This window comes from Lutra lutra, chromosome 11, assembly GCF_902655055.1.
Source record: "Lutra lutra chromosome 11, mLutLut1.2, whole genome shotgun sequence".
In the NCBI taxonomy this organism is placed as follows: Eukaryota; Metazoa; Chordata; class Mammalia; order Carnivora; family Mustelidae; genus Lutra; species Lutra lutra.
The window spans coordinates 76,213,953-76,234,433 of record NC_062288.1 but is presented as its reverse complement, the minus strand read 5'-3'; the positions used below and the strand labels follow the sequence as shown (position 1 = coordinate 76,234,433).

General features: G+C 41.6%; 1 protein-coding gene and 1 long non-coding RNA gene across 6 annotated transcripts in view; one reads left to right on the top strand and one right to left on the bottom strand.

The window, feature by feature from the left end:
- The window catches only part of CTTNBP2 (cortactin binding protein 2), a 151,415-nt gene extending 131,875 nt beyond the window's left edge, over window positions 1–19,540 (top strand). For 4 of the 5 annotated variants that reach the window (XM_047695138.1, XM_047695136.1, XM_047695140.1 and 1 more), the window contains 9 exons: window positions 502–654; window positions 819–1,006; window positions 4,292–4,470; window positions 7,182–7,387; window positions 8,060–8,245; window positions 10,653–10,716; window positions 12,570–12,702; window positions 13,897–13,995; window positions 18,575–19,540. In XM_047695138.1, coding sequence (XP_047551094.1) covers window positions 502–654; window positions 819–1,006; window positions 4,292–4,470; window positions 7,182–7,387; window positions 8,060–8,245; window positions 10,653–10,716; window positions 12,570–12,702; window positions 13,897–13,995; window positions 18,575–18,778 — 1,412 coding nt within the window. In that variant the 3' untranslated portion in view covers window positions 18,779–19,540. The other variant, XM_047695137.1, reaches the window with a different exon arrangement.
- Window positions 3,048–5,219, bottom strand: LOC125080919 (uncharacterized). Its single transcript, XR_007121539.1, has 3 exons — window positions 5,087–5,219; window positions 4,493–4,721; window positions 3,048–3,157 (listed from the first exon to the last, which is right to left on the bottom strand). It is a non-coding gene; the product is annotated as an uncharacterized LOC125080919 (long non-coding RNA).
- Window positions 19,541–20,481: the final 941 nt, after the last annotated feature.

Below are 20,481 nucleotides of genomic sequence, written 5' to 3'. Positions count from 1 at the left end.
AAAACTGGGCTGTAGCCCTGAACCCAGCCCAGGAAGTGTCTGATGAAGACCATCCGTCCGTAGGAGAGGAGCGGGGCTGGCACAGCCTATAAAGTTGGAACAAAAACAGACAAAAAGAGTCAATTCATTTCAGAAATCGTCAGGCTTACACACTTCACAGCACTCACCATAGCACACACCCTCCATAACCCAATCACCCTATCCCTACCCCCCCCCAAGCAACCCTCAGTTTGTTTTGTGAGATTGAGAGTTTCTTGTGGTTTGTCTCCCTCCCAATCTCATCTTGTTTCATTTTTTCCTTATCTACCCCCCAAGCCCCCCACGTTGCCTCTCAAATTCTTCATATCCGCGAGATCATATAATTTTCTTTCTCTGATTGACTTATTTTGCTCAGCATAATACCCTCTAGTTCCATCCACGTTGTCTCAATGGCAAGATTTCATTTCTTTTGATGGCTGTATAGTATTCCATTGTATATATAAATTTTGTTTCTCACCACAGCTTGTCTGATCCCCGTGAAACAGTCTCCCATGAATAAGAAAGTCATCATCGTCCTAGAGAATTTGGAAAAATGTTCATTGTCTGAGTTACTGGGGGACTTTCTGGCCCCTTTGGAAAACCGCAGCACCGAAAGCCCCTGGATTTTGCAAAAAGGTAAAGGGAGTGGCAAGAGCTTGCCCGAAAGGAAGGCTCTGTGGGATTCTCAGCATTCTGTTGCCTGGAGTCTGAGTTGTACTTCATGTTCTTCCTTAGGCTCGTTTGACTTTGTCTGTCTCCTTGTATGGCTTGCTGAGGTTGGGCCATTTGGTTTGTTTTAGGAAATGGAACATCTGAGTGTTACTACTTTCACGAGAACTGCTTTCTGATGGGAACCATTGCCAAGGCCTGTCTCCAGGGCTCTGACTTGCTGGTGCAGCAGCATTTCCGCTGGGTTCAGCTGCGGTGGGACGGCGAGCCCGCGCAGGGCCTGCTGCCGAGGTTCTTACGAAGGAAGGTCCTGAACAAGGTAACGAACTGCAGCTGCAGCTTCTTGCCAGGAGGAGGGGTGTTCGCGTCAGGGCCGGCTGCGGTCCTACCACTTACTGGCCAGGCGGCCTCAGCAAGGGCAATTTTTAGATATCCCAGAGTTAAGATAACGCATATAAAACCTGAAACAGTTCCTGGACTATGTTAAGTATTTAAAAAAAAAAAAAAAAAAAAAAAAAAAAGGAAAGCAAATAGGTTTTACTGCTGTTACTAACTCTTCTCAAAGAGTCTCTCCAAGTTCCAATGCGACAGAAGGCTATCTAAGAAAACTGATCACTTGTTTTAAGAAGAGCTACTGTTTCCTTAGGGCCTTCAAAATGTTATCCATCCACTCAAGCTAGTTTTAATGTGTGACTGTTATTCTGTGCTAGAGTAAATATTAAAAAGTCACATGAAAAATTAAAATTCTTTAGCTTTTGACACATTTTCAAGAGCGATTATGACTCCTGATTATTTTGGAATAAAATATTCTGTGTCCTCCCAAATAACAAAATTAGTGCTGACTAAACCTAGTATGTTGCTATTTAATTAATATTCTGAAGTCGAGTCAGGATCTGAGCATCAGGACTGACAGGAAACATTAGAGCTTGAGTTAGTAAGACTTTGTCCCGTAATCCAGCACCACAGGCCACATTTGGAGGAGACGGTATCTTCTATCATAATCGTTTGAGCTGTAAACAACGCAATACCCACTGTGTTACCTACTTCACAAAAAGGCATGTTTTCCTTCCATAATCCATGTCTGGTGGGAGGTGTTGCTGACATCTGTTCAGCACCAGGATGTCAGGTCCTGGGTCTGGGGGAGTCTTCTGAGCTCCCATCAAGGTTGCAGGATGTCAGCAGGACTTGAGACACCATACCTGCACCCAAGCATGTTCAAAGGTGGGAACACAGATGCCACTACAGGAGAAAGAGAGCTTTGGCCTTCTCAGTGTCCTTATCAGGGAAGAAAGTATCTTTTTCTGAAACCCTCAGAGACAGAAGACTTTCCCTCCCTTTTTCATTAATCAGAACTGCTTCTGTGCCCACCCCATTGCCCCAGATCGTAGCTAGACTTACATTCCCAAGATGGAAGTGCTCTCCCAATTCCTTGAACAAAATTCTGTGTCCGTTGTGTTAGGGTATGTGGATGTGCGTGCAGTTGTGGGTGCAGGATCACGGGAGGAGAGTGGGGAGAAACAGGGAGCGGGAATGGTTTTGGTATTTCAGTAAACTATGCTTTCCATTAGTGATGTGAATTAGTATCTGAAATTCCTAATCAGAGAAATCATCTACCCCAAGCTCTGTTAAAGTCTATTGGCTGGTCATAAATGCATGCTTTTGACCAAAGGTAGGCCATCCTGTCATGTCCACTAGTAGGAAAAATGTATGTAATGACAGTCATAGGTGTATAGCTTTGCAAATTACTGATGCTTCCGTTAGTATTATCATTAATATTTAAGTCTCTTTGCCAAAAAAAACCTCAAAAAACAAATAATCACAAAGGATACTAGTTTTTTTTCTTAAAAACTTTATTTTTTTAAAGAGCAATTTTAGGTTACATTAAAAATGAGAGGAAGGTACCCAGATTTCCCATATACCCCCTGCTTCCCTACATGTATAATCTCCAGCACTTACCAGAATGATACATTTTTTTTCCACCAAGGATGAACCTACATTGATAAATCATAATCACCCAAAGCCCATAGTTTACCTAAGGGAAAAATGTGGAAGGCCTCATGAATTTGCATGTTATCCTCTGAAAAGTCCCAGTTTTGTTCTGTAGATGTGACACTATTTCAGGTAAAATGGACCTCCCCCACATCCAACTCACTGGTACACATAGTTTGTAAAGGATTTATTTTACTTATTTTGAAAAGAAAGTTCCACGCTCTAAGCTGTGCTCTTTTCTCCACTGTTTGGGAATGTGGGTTGTGCTGTGAAGAATAGACAGAGGGGAGGGATAATGCCTTTTGCTTACCAAGAGTCACTTCTAGTAGGTTAGTAAAACAGATTCCTTGGGTACATGTGCAGTGGGAATGAATGACTCCTGCAAAACCTCAGAAATCTTGTGACTGCAGAACAGAGCCAGATCTTTGCGGGGGCACTCAGACATATGCTGGCCCTTGATCACAATTTCTTCCTCCAGTTCCTAAAAGGAGTATCAGAGGCCTTTTAGGACAATACCAGGCATCCTACTAGTATTTAATAATCATTGTAATTTTATTAATAACTAAATAGTCAGTTGTCATTAATTGTAGCACATGATCTCATTCTTGCTGGAAGAATATCAGAGAAAAACAATTGTTCCTCTTTTGAAGAGAAGAGAAATTATAAGAGTGCCCAAGCCTCATGTAACACAGTAATACCGTTTCAACAGAGCTGCTGGGATCGCTGAACCACACTTTCATTTTGAGTTGGCTAAATTATATCCCTTCAAGTAGGATATACCCATATTCATAAACTACCCCCAGTCTTAATATCATAATTACTTGGTAAAACCAAGATTTATAGGAATCCCTTTCTGGTAAAATACTGAATTAACTGCTATATCTGACTTCTAGATAATTGAAAAAATATTTCTCCTAATACTAAAGAAATCTTTGTCCTTTTGTGAGCCCTCTATACTACAAAAAAGGGACTTGATTTTGTAGAACATAATTCTGAAAAGAATTGCTACCATCAGACTATGTATATTACATACTAGCATTTAAAATTGGCATGTTTAAAAATTTGAAAACAAATCTCATTATGCCAGCAGAGCTCTGTACATTTTGATGAAATTATTAGCATTTTAACTGAGACTTTCCTTCTAGGGAAATTTAAATTAATACAAGGTGAACACGCCACAGATCTAGATGGACCATCTTGTCACTTAACCAAATATTGAAATATTTAAGGTCATTCCTTATTTCATGAAATCAGAATCCTTTTTTAGCGCCTCCTATGTGCAAGGCCCTGTGAAGTGCTCTGTATGCATGTGGATAATAATGTCTAGCAGAACTGGTATTCAAGAATTTGTGTAAGGTTTCTTAGTCTTCTCACTGCGCTTTTGTGTCTGAATGCTTTCATTTCCTGTGACAAGCCACAGGTCTGTATCCCAGGGAACACACATAATTCTGTGTGTTAGCTGTCCCTCCTTCAGCTACCTTAGGTGGTTCAGATACAGCTAGGGTTTTGTTTTATAGTTTTAAATGTTTCTGTTTTTCATTTTTGACCTGTTAAAAACAAAACGAAAAGCACTGTTCTAAGCCAAGCCCCACGCCGGGCCTCTCTGTCCCTGCAGTTCAGAGGTCAGGTGCCCTCGCCCTGTGATCCCGTGTGCAAGACCGTCGACTGGGCCCTGGCCGTCTGGCGGCAGCTCAACTCCTGCCTGGCCCGCCTGGGCACACCTGAAGCACTTCTCGGGCCAGAGTATTTCCTGTCTTGTCCTGTAGTGCCAGGACATGCCCAAGCGACAGTGAAGTAAGTGGCATTTCTCATTTACCTATTTAAAGCAACACCATGGCCAGTTTGGGATGTGCGAGAGTGAGGAGCTCTGTGCTTCCTGTCAGAGGAGGACCGTGACTCATCTGTTGCTAAGTAGGTCCAGAGGAGACTTCTTTCTGAGGACTAGTAAGTAGCAGTTTCCATCTGTTACAGAAGTTTCGAGTCCTGTTCAACATGCAGTTCATTGTTCTCCTGGGAAAGTTTACATGGGAAAGTCATCGAGGACCCTATGACAAAACACAAAAGCTTACATTCTGTTGATGAATTAAGAAGCTTCCTCCTTTGGGCGCCTGGGTGTCTCTGTTGGTTAAGCATCTGACTCTTGATTTCAGCTCAGTTCATGAGCTCGGGCCCTGTGCACTGGGCATGGAGCCTGCTTAAGATTCTCTCTCTCCCTCTGCCCCTCCCCTCTGCTCACTCTTTCAAAAATTAAAAAGAAAGAAAGAAAAGAAAAGAAAAAAAACCCCTTCCTTATTAATGAGACTTAAATACTCACCATGTTTTCCTTTATAACAGCTTATGAGAATAGACGTATTAGCAATAAAGTTAAAAAAATAGAAAATCAAGAGGAAAAAAATGTGTCACAATCCACCTTAATAAGTTCTGTGATTAACTGTTAGCATTGATTCTGTACTTTCTGGCATCCTGAGCAGAAGTCCATTTTGGAAAGCAGGGCACACAAATTATCTTCTCTATTGTAACAAATGGTCAATTTCATAACAGCTAATTGGGAGAAAAGGAAGAATTACAATATTAAGATAACAGCATTTTCTTGCTAAAGAGCAGGAATACATTTACTCATGTGATCATCTCTTTTTTCATCAGTATTATGATTGAATTTAAGGCTTTTTCACATCCAGAGTCTCAGGATTCTTAGGAGCTAATTTGGGCCTTTCCTGTCTGGAGCTCAGTCATTGCCAACAACTACAGAGACTCTGCTCTGAGACGTGTACCCTACTTGCAAGCTGACAAGGTAGGCTGCTGCAGATGCGGAGGCTGGGTTGGAGGCCAAGGCCTCCCTCACTCAGGCGCAGCCCCGGCCTGTGCTCTACATGTACAGCGGTTCTCCTAGCATCTCAGGCCCCGGGTTGGGGGGTGATGGATGCTGGCTTTGCATCCCAGCTGCCGAACTCAGGAGCTTAAGAATCCCCCAGGCTCCTAAAGGGGGTGCTAGCAAATCTGCCCACCATTTGCCCTGGCAGGAAAGATCACTTTCATTATGCTAGTAAGGAAACAAATCTGCCTTCTGCTCCAGGAGGAGACACTGTCTCTCTCTTCCAAGGCTGTTTGCTATACTAACTAACATCCTTGAAAAGAGAGTCGAGAACCGAAGTGAACACTCGATATGCACACATGCATATTGTCTCCCAACAGCCATGTTCAGGAAGCGCTGTTTTTTTTTTTAAACTAAAGCTTAAACCATCTTTACCTCTTAGTAACTTAAGGAGTACCTGTGCAGGTCTGATGCCTGATTTTTGTCTATATTCCCCTCTTATAGTTCCTTTTTCCTCTTGAATTACAATATCATTAGACATTAGAAGAGAAGCTTATAATACACAGATGCTTGATACCTGGGTAAAAGTTTTAACAGTCTTGAAAGACTTATGCCAGTATGTAATAGCTTTGAAAATTTCGTTATAGCAGGAGATGTGGTTTAGCTTCTACAGCCTTGAAACTAGTGTTTTTTTAAAATGTTGCAACAAAGGGATTTTAATTGCTATTGGTTGCCCCAAACTTGGGTAAAGTCCCACTGCTACAGCTGTTACTACAAAGAGTCCATCTGGGGAGACAGCTGGTGACCCCATCCCCGCTCTGCAGAGCTAAGCACACCCACGTGCAGACACTAAGCCTTTGCCTTGGGGTAGACAGATTTCATTTGCCACAGAGTACAAGATCTACCCCAATTTCAGAAATATTAAAATATATGCATCTTAGTAAGGACATAGGGCAAATAAGTTTAAGCTATGTAGACATCAATTTCCAGGAGATCTTTTTTCTAGACCTCTGCCTATAAATTTACTTTCCCTTCCATATATTTTATTTATGCTTTCATTCAACATATACTTAAGCATTGATTCCTGCTCTCCATGATCTTAGAAGGTAAAAGGAAAGACATGTAAACACTTTCCTTTGTAAAACATCCTATTTTTTTTTCAAGATTTTATTTATTTATTTGACAGAGATCACAGGTAGGCAGAGAGGCAGGCAGGGGTTGGGGAAGCAGGCTCCCTGCTGAGCTGAGAGCCCTATGCAGGGCTCAATTCCAGGACCCTGAGATCATGACCGGAGCTGAAGGCAGAGGCTTTAACCCACTGAGCCACCCAGGTGCCCCTAAAACATCATATTTTTGAGGCAAAGTCAAACATCTTTGATACTGGATAATTTCACTTTTTTGTTTGAAAGATGTCATTTATTAGAAAGAGAACGCAAGCCGGGGGAGCAGGAGAGGGAGAAGCAGACTCTCCTCTAAGCAGGGAGCCCGAAGCGGTGCTCAATCTCAAGACCCTGGGATCTGAGCCCAAGGCAGCCGTCTAACTTTGCCACCCAGGCACCCCAATTTCACTTATTTCAAATCTACCTAGGAAAGTTAGTGTATCTGTAGGAACACTTATGTTTTTTCCACGTTCTTCAAACCTGTCCTTTGTGGTGTGACCGGGCCTCACTGCCAACCGCCCTTCTCTTGCAAGGTGGATGGCTAAGCTGTGGAATGCTGTCATCGCACCCAGAGTTCAAGAAGCAGTATTGTCAAGAGCCTCTGTGAGAAGACAGCCCGGCCTGGGGCTGACAGCCGCCAGAAACCACCCTAGCCAAGGGCAGCAGGCCGTGGTTAAAGCGGCTCTCAGCATCTTGCTCAATAAAGCGGTGCTGCATGGCTGTCCCCTCCAGAGAGCAGGTACGCCGGCTGGCGCTGGGAGGGGAGGGAAGGAAAGTCACTCTTACGTAATACTTGTTTGAATTCATTTTAAGAGAGCTCTTCTTTCTCTCTTCGTAAGTAAAGAAATTATCTCGACCTTAATGTACATTTGACACCACTGTCGCAGAACTTTTTAAAAAATTTATTCGCTTTTCCTCCTAAAAATTATTTTATTTAAATTCAGGTAACATATAATGTATTATTATTTTCAGATGTAGAGGTCATTGATTCATCAGTCTTGTATTACACCCGGTGCTCATTACATCATGTGCCCTCCTTAATGCCCATCACCCGGTTACCCCATCCCCCCACCTCCCCTCCAGCAACCCTCAGTTTTTTTCCTATGATTAAGAGTCTCCTATGCTTGGTCTCCCTCTCTGTTTTCAGCTTGTCCCCTATGATCCTGTTTTGTTTCTTAAATTCCACACATAAATGAGATCATAGGAGAACTCGCTTTTTAAATTATTGGCTCAATAATTCCAGATCTCCAAGTACAATTGGCTGAGTCACAACATCCCTGTTTGGATAGTAAGCACAGCCGTGATTTTGAAGAGTCTTTCTTGGAGAATTGCAATTGTTCTGTTTAACGTGACTGTGAAACCACATGATCACTGCCTTCTTTTTGGCAAAACACGATTTGTGGTGTTTCAGAGCTGGACCAGCACGTAGCGGATTTCAGAGGAGGAGGTTTCCCTTTATCTATAGTCTCAAGTTACAACAGCTGTAGCAGAAAGAAAGGAGAGAGTGGTGCCTGGAGAAAAGTGAGCACCAGTCCTCGCAAGAAGTCTGGCCGCTTCTCTCCACCGTCCTGGAGTAAGCCGGGCCCGAGCGAGGAAGGTAAGTGAGGCGGCTGTTCTGCCAGGACGAACGTGGGCGCTCGCCCTCTGCTTTCGGAGGGCAGGTGTGCTTGTACTTTTCTCACTATGCATTTCGCACAGTTGAGTTTTTCAGTGCCTATTTCCATGGAATGAATAGGGTAGTAGGTACATTTCCAAAAATATTTGGGAGCCCCGTACCTGGGAAATAATCGTTGGTTTGTGGCATCCACCATCAAATCTATGTAATACGACAGTTGTACTTCGGCATCGTTTTCTCCTTTTCTGTGTCTCCTCTGAGCCAACCTTAAATTTTTTAAAGTATATAGAGAGAGATATCTGATCCCAGTGTAAGGCCTTCGAGAGTGAATCCGTTTTACCCATTTCTTTCTCCTGTAAAGACGGCAAACACAAAAATCCCTGCCTCCTTAGGATTTACATTCTCCTAAAATTTTAAACTGATTCAATATAACGGAACATCCTCTCTGAGAAAAAGTTTTCATTCCAACAAGATAAAAAATGTTTATCTCTGGTGTTAGAGCTATTCTTTTTGGCTTTGTTAATATGGTAATCAGTTACTATATGAATTGTATGTTACTATATGAACATATATATCAGTTGAAATATATGAAAAATGAACATATATATGAATATATGAACATATATAATCAGTTACTATATGAATTCCCTACAGGAAATCCATATTTGAGTAAGAATGAAAAGATGTTCCAAGCTCATATGCATTGTACATTTATTTCTCCTAGATGTAATTTTGGGTCTTCAGGAGGCCCTCCCACCCCCAACATACCCTGTTATGTATAATTTCATGCCCACTTTAATAGTAGTAGAGTTTGTAAAAGAGAATATGCCTAAAAATCTTAAAACATGAAAAATTGCTTTTGTTCATTCATGTGTCTTCATACTTAAAAATCCATAAAATGCAAGCTTAATATTAACACATGCAGTTTTGTTATTACCCCATGCGTGTGAACTGTGATTTTTTTTTTAAATGATTAAATGGAAAGTCACTGAATGCGAGCTTACTTATAAATACATAGCAGTCACCTTAAAAAAGTATAATAGGACATATTCTGATTCTAAGAGCTTGTCCTAACTTCCCAGAGTTAGAGTGTTGGATCCAGGGAGTAGAGTCATTACATGTCAGCCCCCTCCTATGGCCTGGAGACTCCCAGGGGGACATCTGCAGTAAGGATTGTACCTTCCACTTACTTGTTCATTCCTCTCTGTAGTGCAAAAGAGCTCTCAGATAAGGATTAGCATCTCCATTTCCAGGTAACAAGACTGAGGTTCAGAAACTGTTGGCTCTCTGTCCCTATCACCTCTCCTGGCACCACGGGGATCCACAATCCATGTTTTTGTTTCTTTCAAGTTTGATGCTGTTTTCCTCCATCCATGCCCCTGTAATCCCATGGTACGTGGACTAATCCATAAGCACTCAGATATGGGAGACCCACCCAGGCTCTTCACTATAATTTCTGAGTTTATTACAATTATCTGTAGGGTTTAAGACCAGCCTCTGGCTTGAGCCAAATAATTATCTAAACAATATGCATTGTCAGTGTATACACTAGAGTTGACAAAATCAATAAAGTGAATGTGAATTTACATTAATATTAAGTCCAACTCAGAAAACTTATGTAAAATATTAAAAAGTTAAATTACTGAATATAAATATAAAATCATTTATAATTTCATATTTTAGAACTATTTGATATATCAAATAAATTCTTAGAAATATGAAACCACATTAAAAAAGATAAAATTGTATGTAACTAGGATATTTAATTTTTTATAATGGTAAGTTTTTATCCCAATAATTACATTTGATATTACAGTGTTTGGGTTGATACTGGTTTGATGCCATTATTTATCAAAATAGAAACCACTTTGCATTCTACACTGGTAACTATGGGTTATCATAAAGTTCCATGAAGACAAAGCCTCTTTTTCTCCTGACCCAAAACAGAAAGGCTATGGTGATGGCAGGTCACGGGCTTCAGGAGACAGGGACCAAGCCTAGGCACCTGTTGGGTCATTAGGGAAATCTGCTAGCCACCCTTTCTGACAACAAAAGTATGGGCAAAGAAATTATTTTAGAGATGCTCTCTGATGATCTCTTCCTGAAGGTATATTAAAATCAACTGTTCAAAACCATTCTTTAGAGATAATTTGTGCTAGCAGCATTCATATAATTTTAGAAGAGGGACCATTTATTTATAAAAGCAATCCCTGTGCAGGGAGCTCCATCCCTGCGCCACTGCCCTGAGGAGAAACTCCTCAAGAGATGGATTCAGTCCCAAACAGTATCAAACAGAGTCCAAAGTCTGTTTCTTTTAAATACAGAGTTCAAGATTCACAGGGACAATGATTGATTCTATTGAAAATGATGACATTTTTTCTTTAAACAGGTATCAAAATTAAAGCTATATCTCAGTTGAATTATAACAGAAATGCTTCTCTGTCAAAACAAAAGTAAGTTTCCCTTTAACTTGTACAAATAAAACCTGTATTGTTTGCTGTATCTATAATGCTGTTAATATATGTTTTTTTAAAAAAGGTCTCTCAAATGCTAGTATTAAACTGAAATCTAATGAATGAATATATAATGGTAGGAAGAGTTTCCCTTGGAGGTTCTTTGGTCTAGTAATCAAACTGACACATAAGACAAAGTGCCAGGAGAAAAATGAGTTTGAGTTCCTGGGTCTGGGAGTCCCAAAGGTAAGAGACTGAAGGGTGAGTCAGGCAGTTGAGGTCTGTGTTCCCATCCTGAGCTAAGGAATGGGATAGGGGCCTGGGGCTTCAAGGCGAGGGGCTGACCCACAGGAGAGTAAGAGCAGGTGCTTGGCCTGCCAGACAGGTGCGTATTTCAGATAAAAAAACTTAGCTCTGGAAGTAGCTGTTTATAAATTCTAAATCCTCTTCGGTACTTAAGGGAGAGGTAAGTTTTCCTTGAGTCATCTGGATCTTGATTGACTTCAGATCAAAATAACCCACAGGCCAAAGTGACATATTTTGGGAGAGCTTATTCTCCCCTTCATATCAAATCTAAAAAACATATTCTTGGGGTACCTGGGTGGCTCAGTGGGTTAAACCACTGCCTTTGGCTCAGGTCATGATCTCGGGGTCCTGGGATCGAGTCCCACATTGGGCTCTCTGCTCAGCGGGCGGCCCGTTTCCCCCTCTCTCTCTGCCTGCCTCTTTGCCTACTTTTGATCTCTCTCTGTCAAATAAACAAATAAAATATTAAAAATAAATAAATAACATATTCTTTAAGCTTAATGTAACTTAACATAAAACTTTTTTTGCTTTTAGTTTGTTGAAAAGGTTAGAAATACTAAATGCTGTTGATATCACCTTTGGGATTTGGGGTCACTGATTCCTGTGTTTGGATCTCAATTTTCACAGCTTAGAGACTATATGTATTACACAGGCCAGATTTTCTTAAGAGGAAGATTGTGGCTTTTTCTCTGTCTATAACATGAGTGCTATAATGCCCTCTTATGGATAGGTGACTTTTATACCCACAGTAGAGAAAACAAAAAGGGCTTCATTTTTTTAATCAAACTTGATCATTAATGCATTTGACATAAATATACGATAAAATCCTCCATTTGTGAACTTTTATAAACAGGTTTTAGATGACCAATATTTTAAAATGAAACATGGTTTTAGGTGCTGAGTGTTTAAAGCGATCATTTTATTACGTTTCTCCTAGGGAATTATTTCAGCTTACAAATTTTGAGGTGCAAAGGATGATTTGGTTAATCATAGAACAAATGTTTGGGCACTGTGTAAATAGCTCTCCATTGTAACCCAATAAAGTGTGTGTCCTGTCACTGGACAGGTACCATTTAGAACCAAGTTCACAGAATTGCAGGAGGGAGAAGTGTAAGGAGAGAAGGTAGATAAAGGAAACCATAACACATGTTTCTTTCGACCAGGTGCATGGCTGAAGCCATTCTAGAGGGCAGCCTATGTAATTTCCCCAGTAATTCCATCATATAGATTACCCAGAAACTGAAGTGTTACGGGAAGCAAAGAAAAAGAAAGAAAATATGACCGTGGCCATGTTGCTAGTAAGTGGTAGAGCCAAGTTTGTTCTAGGGTATCACACTGCCTCCTACTTCCCCAGTGTTTAATGTCTTAGTTTCATTTAGACTTGGAGAAAGGGAAGGAAAGGAGACTGGAATGTTCTAAACCAAGTAGATTTCTCCATGAATAAAATTTTGAGCAGGAGATGCTGAAATCCTGTGAGTGAATTTTGCTATCAAATGACAGATTCTTTTATAGGATATTTAAAAACTCCTTTCTGAACTTTGTATTAGGTCTTTAGAGAACGATCTATCATTGACATTGAATTTGGAACAGAGACTCTCTCTGGGTTCAGATGATGAAGCAGACCTTGTCCAGGAACTGCAGAGTATGTGCTCCAGCAAATCCGAATCTGACATAAGCAAGGTAAGCAGCCCAGAGGTGTTAAGACACAGTTTGGCGGGGCTCCTGGGTGGCTCAGTGGGTTAAGCCTCTGCCTTCGGCTCAGGTCATGGTCCCAGGGTCCTGGGATCGAGCCCCGCATCGGGCTCCCTGCTTAGTGGGGAGCCTGTTTTCCCCCCTCTCTCTGCCTGCCTCTCTGCCTAGTTGTGATCTCTCTCTGTCAAATAAATGAATAAAATATTAAAAAAAAAAAAAAAAAGACACAGTTTGGCTCCCCAACCAGGAAAAGAGATTCCTTAGAGCCAGAGCCTAACACACATTCCCACCCAGAAAGAAATTCCTGATTGACTAGTATGGCTAATCAAACCCTCCTTGCCTTGCTTAGGAAAGATATTTTCCAAAATACCTTTTATATAATAAAGAAGTTGTGAAGTACAGCCTGCGTTCTGTAATTCCTCTGAAAGACCAGAGGTTAAAATCGCATGTTGATTGCATTAGCTCAAATTACACCTTCCCGAGGCTTTTCTTCCTTTTGTTTTCTCTACTGTGGGTATAAAAGTCACCTACCCATAAGAGGGCATCACAGCACTCATGTTATAGACAGAGAAACAGCCACAGCCTTCCTTGCAAGAAAATTTGGCCTGTGTAATACATATAGTCTCTAATCTGTGAAAATTGAGATCCAAATAGGGAATCAGTGACCCAGAATCTCAAAGGTGGGGTCAGCAGCATCGAATTCAACTTGCTTTGGCACTCTGTCAGCTGTAGCAAATTGAACCAGACGTCCTTGATCAATGCCTTTTACTTGATAGGAAGGATAAGAAGGTAGTTGCAATGTAGAGGTTCCACTGAAACTCTTATATCCTAATCTCTGGGACACAGGTGAATTGACAGCCTAGTATAACCTTGCCAGAAATGAGCTAAAATATTTACACAGTGGAAAAAGGTAATGATTAGAATCTTACAATTTTGCTAGGACAGATTCTTTTTTTTCTATAGGGCTCATCTGGTCATCTTTTGATTTAGAGATGATTTCTTATGCATTTTCTTATAGTTTCACTTAAAGCCTTGGAGTCTGTTGTGAGTAGTACAGGCCTTGAGGGTGTGCTCATAGAGCTCCTGAGGGTCAGAGAAAAAGGTAACACAGAGATTTTCTGTAGTGACTTTAAGTTGTGCCTTGAGTGTGTACCTGTGACTTGATAATTGGTCTTTTTCCAGATTGCTGATTCCAGGGATGATTTAAGGAGGTTTGATAGTCCAGGGAACAACCCTGCCTTTTCAGCAACTGTTAATCCAAGAATGCCAGTGTCACCGAAGGTAAGTGCCCATTTTCCTGCAAAATGAGACAAAAAAGGATTGCTATGGAATGGACTTCCCAAATCTTCTTTCAGTGTGAATCACGAATTATATTTCAGCCACAGCTGTGAAAAGAGAAGTAAAGATAAGTGTATTCAGTAGTTAATCAAGGTTAGAAAGATCACTGTTAATTAGATAATAGCTTAGAAGAATGATATAAAAAAGTATAATGTGTGTCAAAAGTAGATATAATATGACTTCTGTCTTGGTTCTTCTATTTTAAAATATATTCATTTGAGAACCTTTAAAATTTCCTGCATGTTAGAATTCTAACAGGCTAAATAATATAAAGTCCTTTTAGGGGTACCTGGGTGGGGGGGGTGCTCAGTCAGTTAAGCATCTGCCTTCAGCTCAGGACCTGATCCCAGGATCCTGGGATCAAGGGCTGCTTTGTGCTCCCTGCTCAGTGGGGAGGCTGCTTCTCCCTCCCCCTGCTTGTACTCTGTCAAATAAGTAAAAATCTTTTTTTTTTTTTTTTTAAGTCCTTCTTCAAAAAGTTCTGTGTCTTAACTTGCCATAGCATGCATTGGTTTCCATGAGATACTTTCCTTTAAAAACAAGTCAGAATGGCAAGTGGCAGAGCCAGGATTTCAATAGACTTCACGAACTTCTCAAGATAACTTCTATGATTGGTTAATCAGTGCCAAGAGATGGCCCAGCACGGTACTCCTGGGTGAACAGAAACAATATGATGACTTCTTACCCAGTAGTAATTTTGCGAGAATGCAGGTTTCATAGAGACATTTATTTAGTAAGAGGTGGTCTGTTCACCCAGTCACATGGAGTGTGTGGTTCACATCCCGTTCTCAACCTCTCCCGTGGTGGCTTAGGAAGACCTGGGACGGGGAGAGTTGCAGAGGGAAGAATTATGAAGTGAGCATGCTGAGACTACTAAATTATTCATCAGCTGCTCACCATAGCCCCTGTTCTCCCACTGTTTCATGAGCTTCTAGTCCCAATTAGTTACATGTGAGCGGTGGGTTTTGGGGGAAGTAAGAAGGTGGGAAGCACTGGCAAGGCTGAGATCCCAAATGAAAAATACATAACATGATGATCTGTGAAGAAGAACATCACCTTCCTGGTTCACACTATCACCATGTCTGTCTCCCCAACGGAACTGTTTAGAAAGCACAGCAAACACATAATTCGGAGAGCATGTAAGGGACAGTGACCTAAGGAGGGGATGTGGAGTCCCCATTGTGAATTCTGGCTGGAAAACCTTTTGGTCAGGAGCTGCCCCTCCTCAACACATTTCTTGGGCCTCCAGGACCACTCTATAGGGTTCTTGTGGAACACTCAGTCTATGCAAAGGCCACAGAGGTGTGGAAAGAACCCCGAACCACTCTTTCTCCACAGGGCCAAGTGACTTTCCTATATAAAAATGTTGACTGGTAGTGACCAACTGGCATTGTTTAAATATCTAATGGAGACAAGGTTTCGTACTCCTGTTTGTCTGTCACAGTACTGGTTGCCCCAAGAAAGTACTATCCACAAAAAATAGTACTGAAAGTGGGATATGCTCAGGGAAACTCAGGACAGCATTGTTTTAAAAAGAGGCCTTTAAAAACATATGTCCTTTTACACCATCTGGGCTCTTATAAAGGCATCATGGGGTGGGGCTGAGGTAGGTATTAGGACAGTTCCCTCTGGTTCGCAGCACACTGAACACAGGTGAAGGGGCTCCGCTAGGGCAAGGAGGTGTCTTTCTCAGAACCTGCCAGCAGAGGGCAAAGTAACACATTTGACAGCCTTCTGAAACTTGGCAGGCTCATTTCTTTTCTATCCTGATAAACTCAGCTAGCATTTCTTGGTTAGATGCCCGGTTTCTTCTGTTATCAGGAAGTAATTCTTTTTTTTTTTTTAAAGATTTTATTTATTTATTTGACAGAGAGAGATCACAAGCAGGCAGAGAGGCAGGCAGAGAGAGAGGAGGAAGCAGGCTCCCCGCTGAGCAGAGAGCCCGATGCGGGGCTCGATCCCAGGACCCTGAGATCATGACCTGAGCCGAAGGCAGCGGCTTAACCCACTGAGCCACCCAGGTGCCCCGGAAGTAATTCTTTTTAAAGAGCTCTCTGGGCTAGTTGCAATCACTTTCGACAGTCATCATTTCTCACAACAGAATTCCTTACTGCTCCAACAGTAAGGGAAAGTAGTGGGGTGTATTAATCTGGTGGCAGGTTAGCCTTCTAAATTAAAAACAAATGCCCATATTTAAATCACGAATACAACAGATGCTGATATGTTTTCTTCTCATGGAAACCAAATGACTCCCCAAAAGCAGAAGTTCCCATCTTTGCATAATGAAATCCACTTGAGGATTTTGTTTTTAAACCCCAGTGACCAGATCATGCTCCCTACCATCTCTAGAGGTTCTGATGTAATTGGTATGAGGTGCAGCCTGCACTTTGGGGTGTTTAAAAGCTCACTGGTGATTCTGAGGTGCAGCCAGTGCTCTAAGACAGCTTTGATCTGGCCCTCCATTTTGTCCAGCCTCTTTGTTTCTAAATGTGTCTTTAGATGGGTTGATAGACCTTTATGTAACTTATTTTTACATATAATCCACTATTTCTACACCATCCTCCACACCTTCCTGTCTTCACCCTTTCTCTCTCGTTCACCTGTCACAGCCATACTCCTACTCCTCAAAGATCCATCTCACTGTCATTTTCTCTACAGTGTTTCCCAAACTGGCTCCGACTTCCCCAACTAGAGAGCAGGGATTATAGTATCCTCCTGGTTTCTAGCCGTGAGTCAATATTAAATGAATGAATTGCTCTAATTTAACAATATTACTTTAAAATTTAATTTAGGTTTAGTACCTTTCTATACAAACTAGTAGTTATCAATGTTGTACATATTAAGCTCAAAGATAAGTAACATTCTGTGTTTAATAGAACTTTTGGGTTGTAGCCCAGAAAGTATTAACACCTTGAAGTCTCCTAGTCCCAGGCTCTCATACTGCTCAGCCTTAGGGAGAACACCTCAACACCTGGGCTTAGCTGCTCCAGGGCAGGAACCTCCCTCTGTGTTTCAGTCATGGGCCCTGTTTTACAGTCCCAGCCTTAATGGTCCCTGGTCCTCAAGAAGGCAGAGCAGTTCTCAACACCCCAGGCACGTTTAGCTTCACGGGAAGCTTCTTGTTTACTTCATGTCAGCATTTCCTGTCTCAGACCATGAAGATATGCCACCCACCCACCCCTCGCCTCCATGGTGCAGACGGTGAGGTGAACCAGCAAAGAACGCCACGTATCAGCTTTTCTCTCCCTGAACCCTGACACTTCGAGAATTCCCTCCCCCTGCTCAGAGATTGTGTATACCACCCAGCTGGCTTTACTACAATATGCCATTTCTTCTAAATATATTGTATGTGTTGAGTTTCCTGGTGTTTTAGACCAAATTATAAGTGGGTCTTGGTTTTACTAGGCCCAGCGCTAAGTCCCATTTTCCAGATTTAAGAACATACCCAGGAGAATGCACCTGCCAGGGGAGTCCACACAGTTACTTTCCTTTCTTACTTACTTTTCCTTTAAAAGCCACATTAACTGTTTTGCCTGTTAAATTCTAGTTTTACATTGTAAATCTTTTTTTTTTTTCCTTTTTTTTTTTTTACAGAGAGAGAGAGAGAGAGATCACAAGTAGGCAGAGAGGCAGGCAGAGAGAGGAGGAAGCAGGCTCCCTGCTGAGCAGAGAGCCTGATGCGGGGCTCGATCCCAAGACCCTGAGATCATGACCTGAGCCGAAGGCAGAGGCTTAACCCACTGAGCCACCCAGGTGCCCCACATTGTAAATCTTTTAATGGTTACATTCCTGTTTAGTTGCATTAAAGGAGAGAAAGTCAGTATGAACTGCTTGAGAGGCATGGGGAGCAGCTCACAGAGGAGGCCTTCCTTTGTGTGGGTTGGTTGGCGGAATTTTAGACACTCTAGAGGGCAAACATCTTGAGCGGAAGATGGGAGCCTGAAATCCGGCCGAGTGTCATCGCTCTGAGACTGGGGACAAATCATGTCGCCTGTGCAGCTCTGCAGCTGTGGGCGAGCCTTGACGCCCTAGAAGGGAAGCCCCATTGTCAGAGCACGTATGTTCTCTGCTCTAGGAGAAACCACCAGAGCAGGGCTCCTGTCTTGTAGCTCAACGGCTAATGCATATTTTTTGAGCACTTACTGTGTAGTGTCGAAGAGACCAGAAAAGTTAGGTGACTCACCAGAGGTGATAGACTTCAATGTTGTGCAGCTCCCACAAAGACAGCAGCTCTGGCCAATCCAGTTTGGGGATGTCTTCGGGGCTAGGACTTCAGGAAGCTCACAGACTCCGACATTCAATTCGTGGAGTCTTGAGGCCAGGAAGGGCCTAAATGAAAATCAGGTGGTGGGTCTGGAGGAAGCTAATCCTTAAGCCTCTGCTCTCCGTAGGCTGCTGTTTGGTTTTGCAGGAGAAACTCCTCCATGCTGGGGCAGAGACCCAGAGCAGGAGGAAAGAACCACTGCTAGCCATTGGCGGCCAGGTCAGACGTGACCGGCTTGTTCTGTTCTCTTCTCTCCAGGAGGTCAGTCCTTTCAGCAGCCACCAACCGACCGAATGCAGCAGCAGCCAGTCGAAGATTGAGCTGGGTGTTTCGAGAGTTAAATCTTTTCTTCCTGTTCCTAGAAGTAAAGTCACCCAGTGTTCCCAGAACACCAAAAGAAGCAGCAGCAGCAGTAATACAAGGCAAATAGAAATCAACAACAACTCAAAAGAAGAGATCTGAAACTTCCACAAAAACGAACAAGTAGAAAAACCAAACAAATAGGCCTGCCTACAATCGTCTCACTCTTAACTTCTGTATATTTCACACACAAAACAAGGACAAGATGTAAATGCCTTTAAAGGAAGGCAATGTTTTCACTGTAATATAAAGTATGAGTGCGGGACCACTATTCAATTTTTTTTGTAAAGAATGTATTTATAACCAACGTTTTTGTTTTTGTTTTTTTCTTTTTTCTTTCCAATTCTGTAGGATTGAACGTCAATACCAGGAGGTGATGCCAACTTTTCAAGTAGTTTTGTAATAGAAATATTGTAATAGTTTTAATCCACATGTTCAGGGGTACTAGAACTGTCAGTGTACTGTATATGTATATATATGTATATATGTATATTTAACAAAGTCCAGGAACCATATTGCATACATGTTATAAAATGTACATGGTCTTTTAAATAGAGATCATAACTTTATGTTCACTTGAATGACTAGAATGAGGCAATAACAAATCATTTCTAAACAGTTACTTTCCATTAAAAGCCATATTAAGTATTTTGCCTGTTAAATTCTAGTTTTACATTTTAAATCTTTTAATGGTTACATTGCTTATTGGTTGCATTGTGTATATTTATGCTTATGAGTTTGCATTATGACTCCTATAAAATATGAAATTATATAATGCAATAAAAGTGTTATCTTTCTTACAAAAGTTTTGTACCTAAGTGAATATAAAACTGCAAATGCTTCAATAAATTAATTTAGAGTTAACTCCCTTTTCGATTTAATTCTAGTAGCACAACTGGTAAAAGTTGATAATATTTTCTGGAAGTGTTTCTTCAAAAATTACTAAGGAAATGACATATACAACTCAAAGTTAAAATGCTTTGACGTCAATAAAATACTGATTTAGTGAAACAATTTTGCTGTAGTTTTTATCTATAGCTCTTAGTAGTTTATCCATGCAATGGAGATTTGTGTTCAGGTATAATATGTGTTCTCCCTGTTGGTATTTCACTAGCTGTTCACAGAAAGGCCCACCCCTGTTAGAAAGGGTTAAATAAAAAGTTTAAGTGGAGGTCTAAGAGGTGTTCAGTGAACAAAACATCTTTTTCTCCCATAAATATCCCCCAAAAGGTATGATTTTGTACCAAGAATTATTTACTTGTCTAAGACTATTATAAGCCCTCTCTTGACCAGAATGGCAACTTACATTGAAACACACACATATACACTGATACTATTGAACTTTACAAAAAGATCTGCAAATATCTTAATGGGTGGTTAAGATTATGCTGCAAGGGGTGAATCAGAGAAGATCTAACAGGGAAGAACTCGATTCCAACACGTGTCAGCCTTCTGCCTGGGCTTCGTCTGAACAGGGCAAATCCTGGGGGTGTCCAGCTCTGACCTCTGCTCAGGGAAGGGTGCGGGGTGGAGGGGGTGGGACTAGAGCAAGGGACAGAGGGTGGAGAGAAGAAAGAGGCCAGGGGAACTAGTCTTAGGCTTCAACACACTAACTCCTTTGAGCTGGACTCAAATCCTTAGTGCCGTGGTGGCATTTGATAACTACTCATGTTTTCAGACTGAAGAACGCACCCCAAATCAGAGACCAGGACACCTGGATGGAGGTGGCTCTGAGGAGTGATTCCTCCTGCTTATGCACGCCTGCTCAGATGACATCCATTTTGAATTCCCAAGTATTCTGTTTT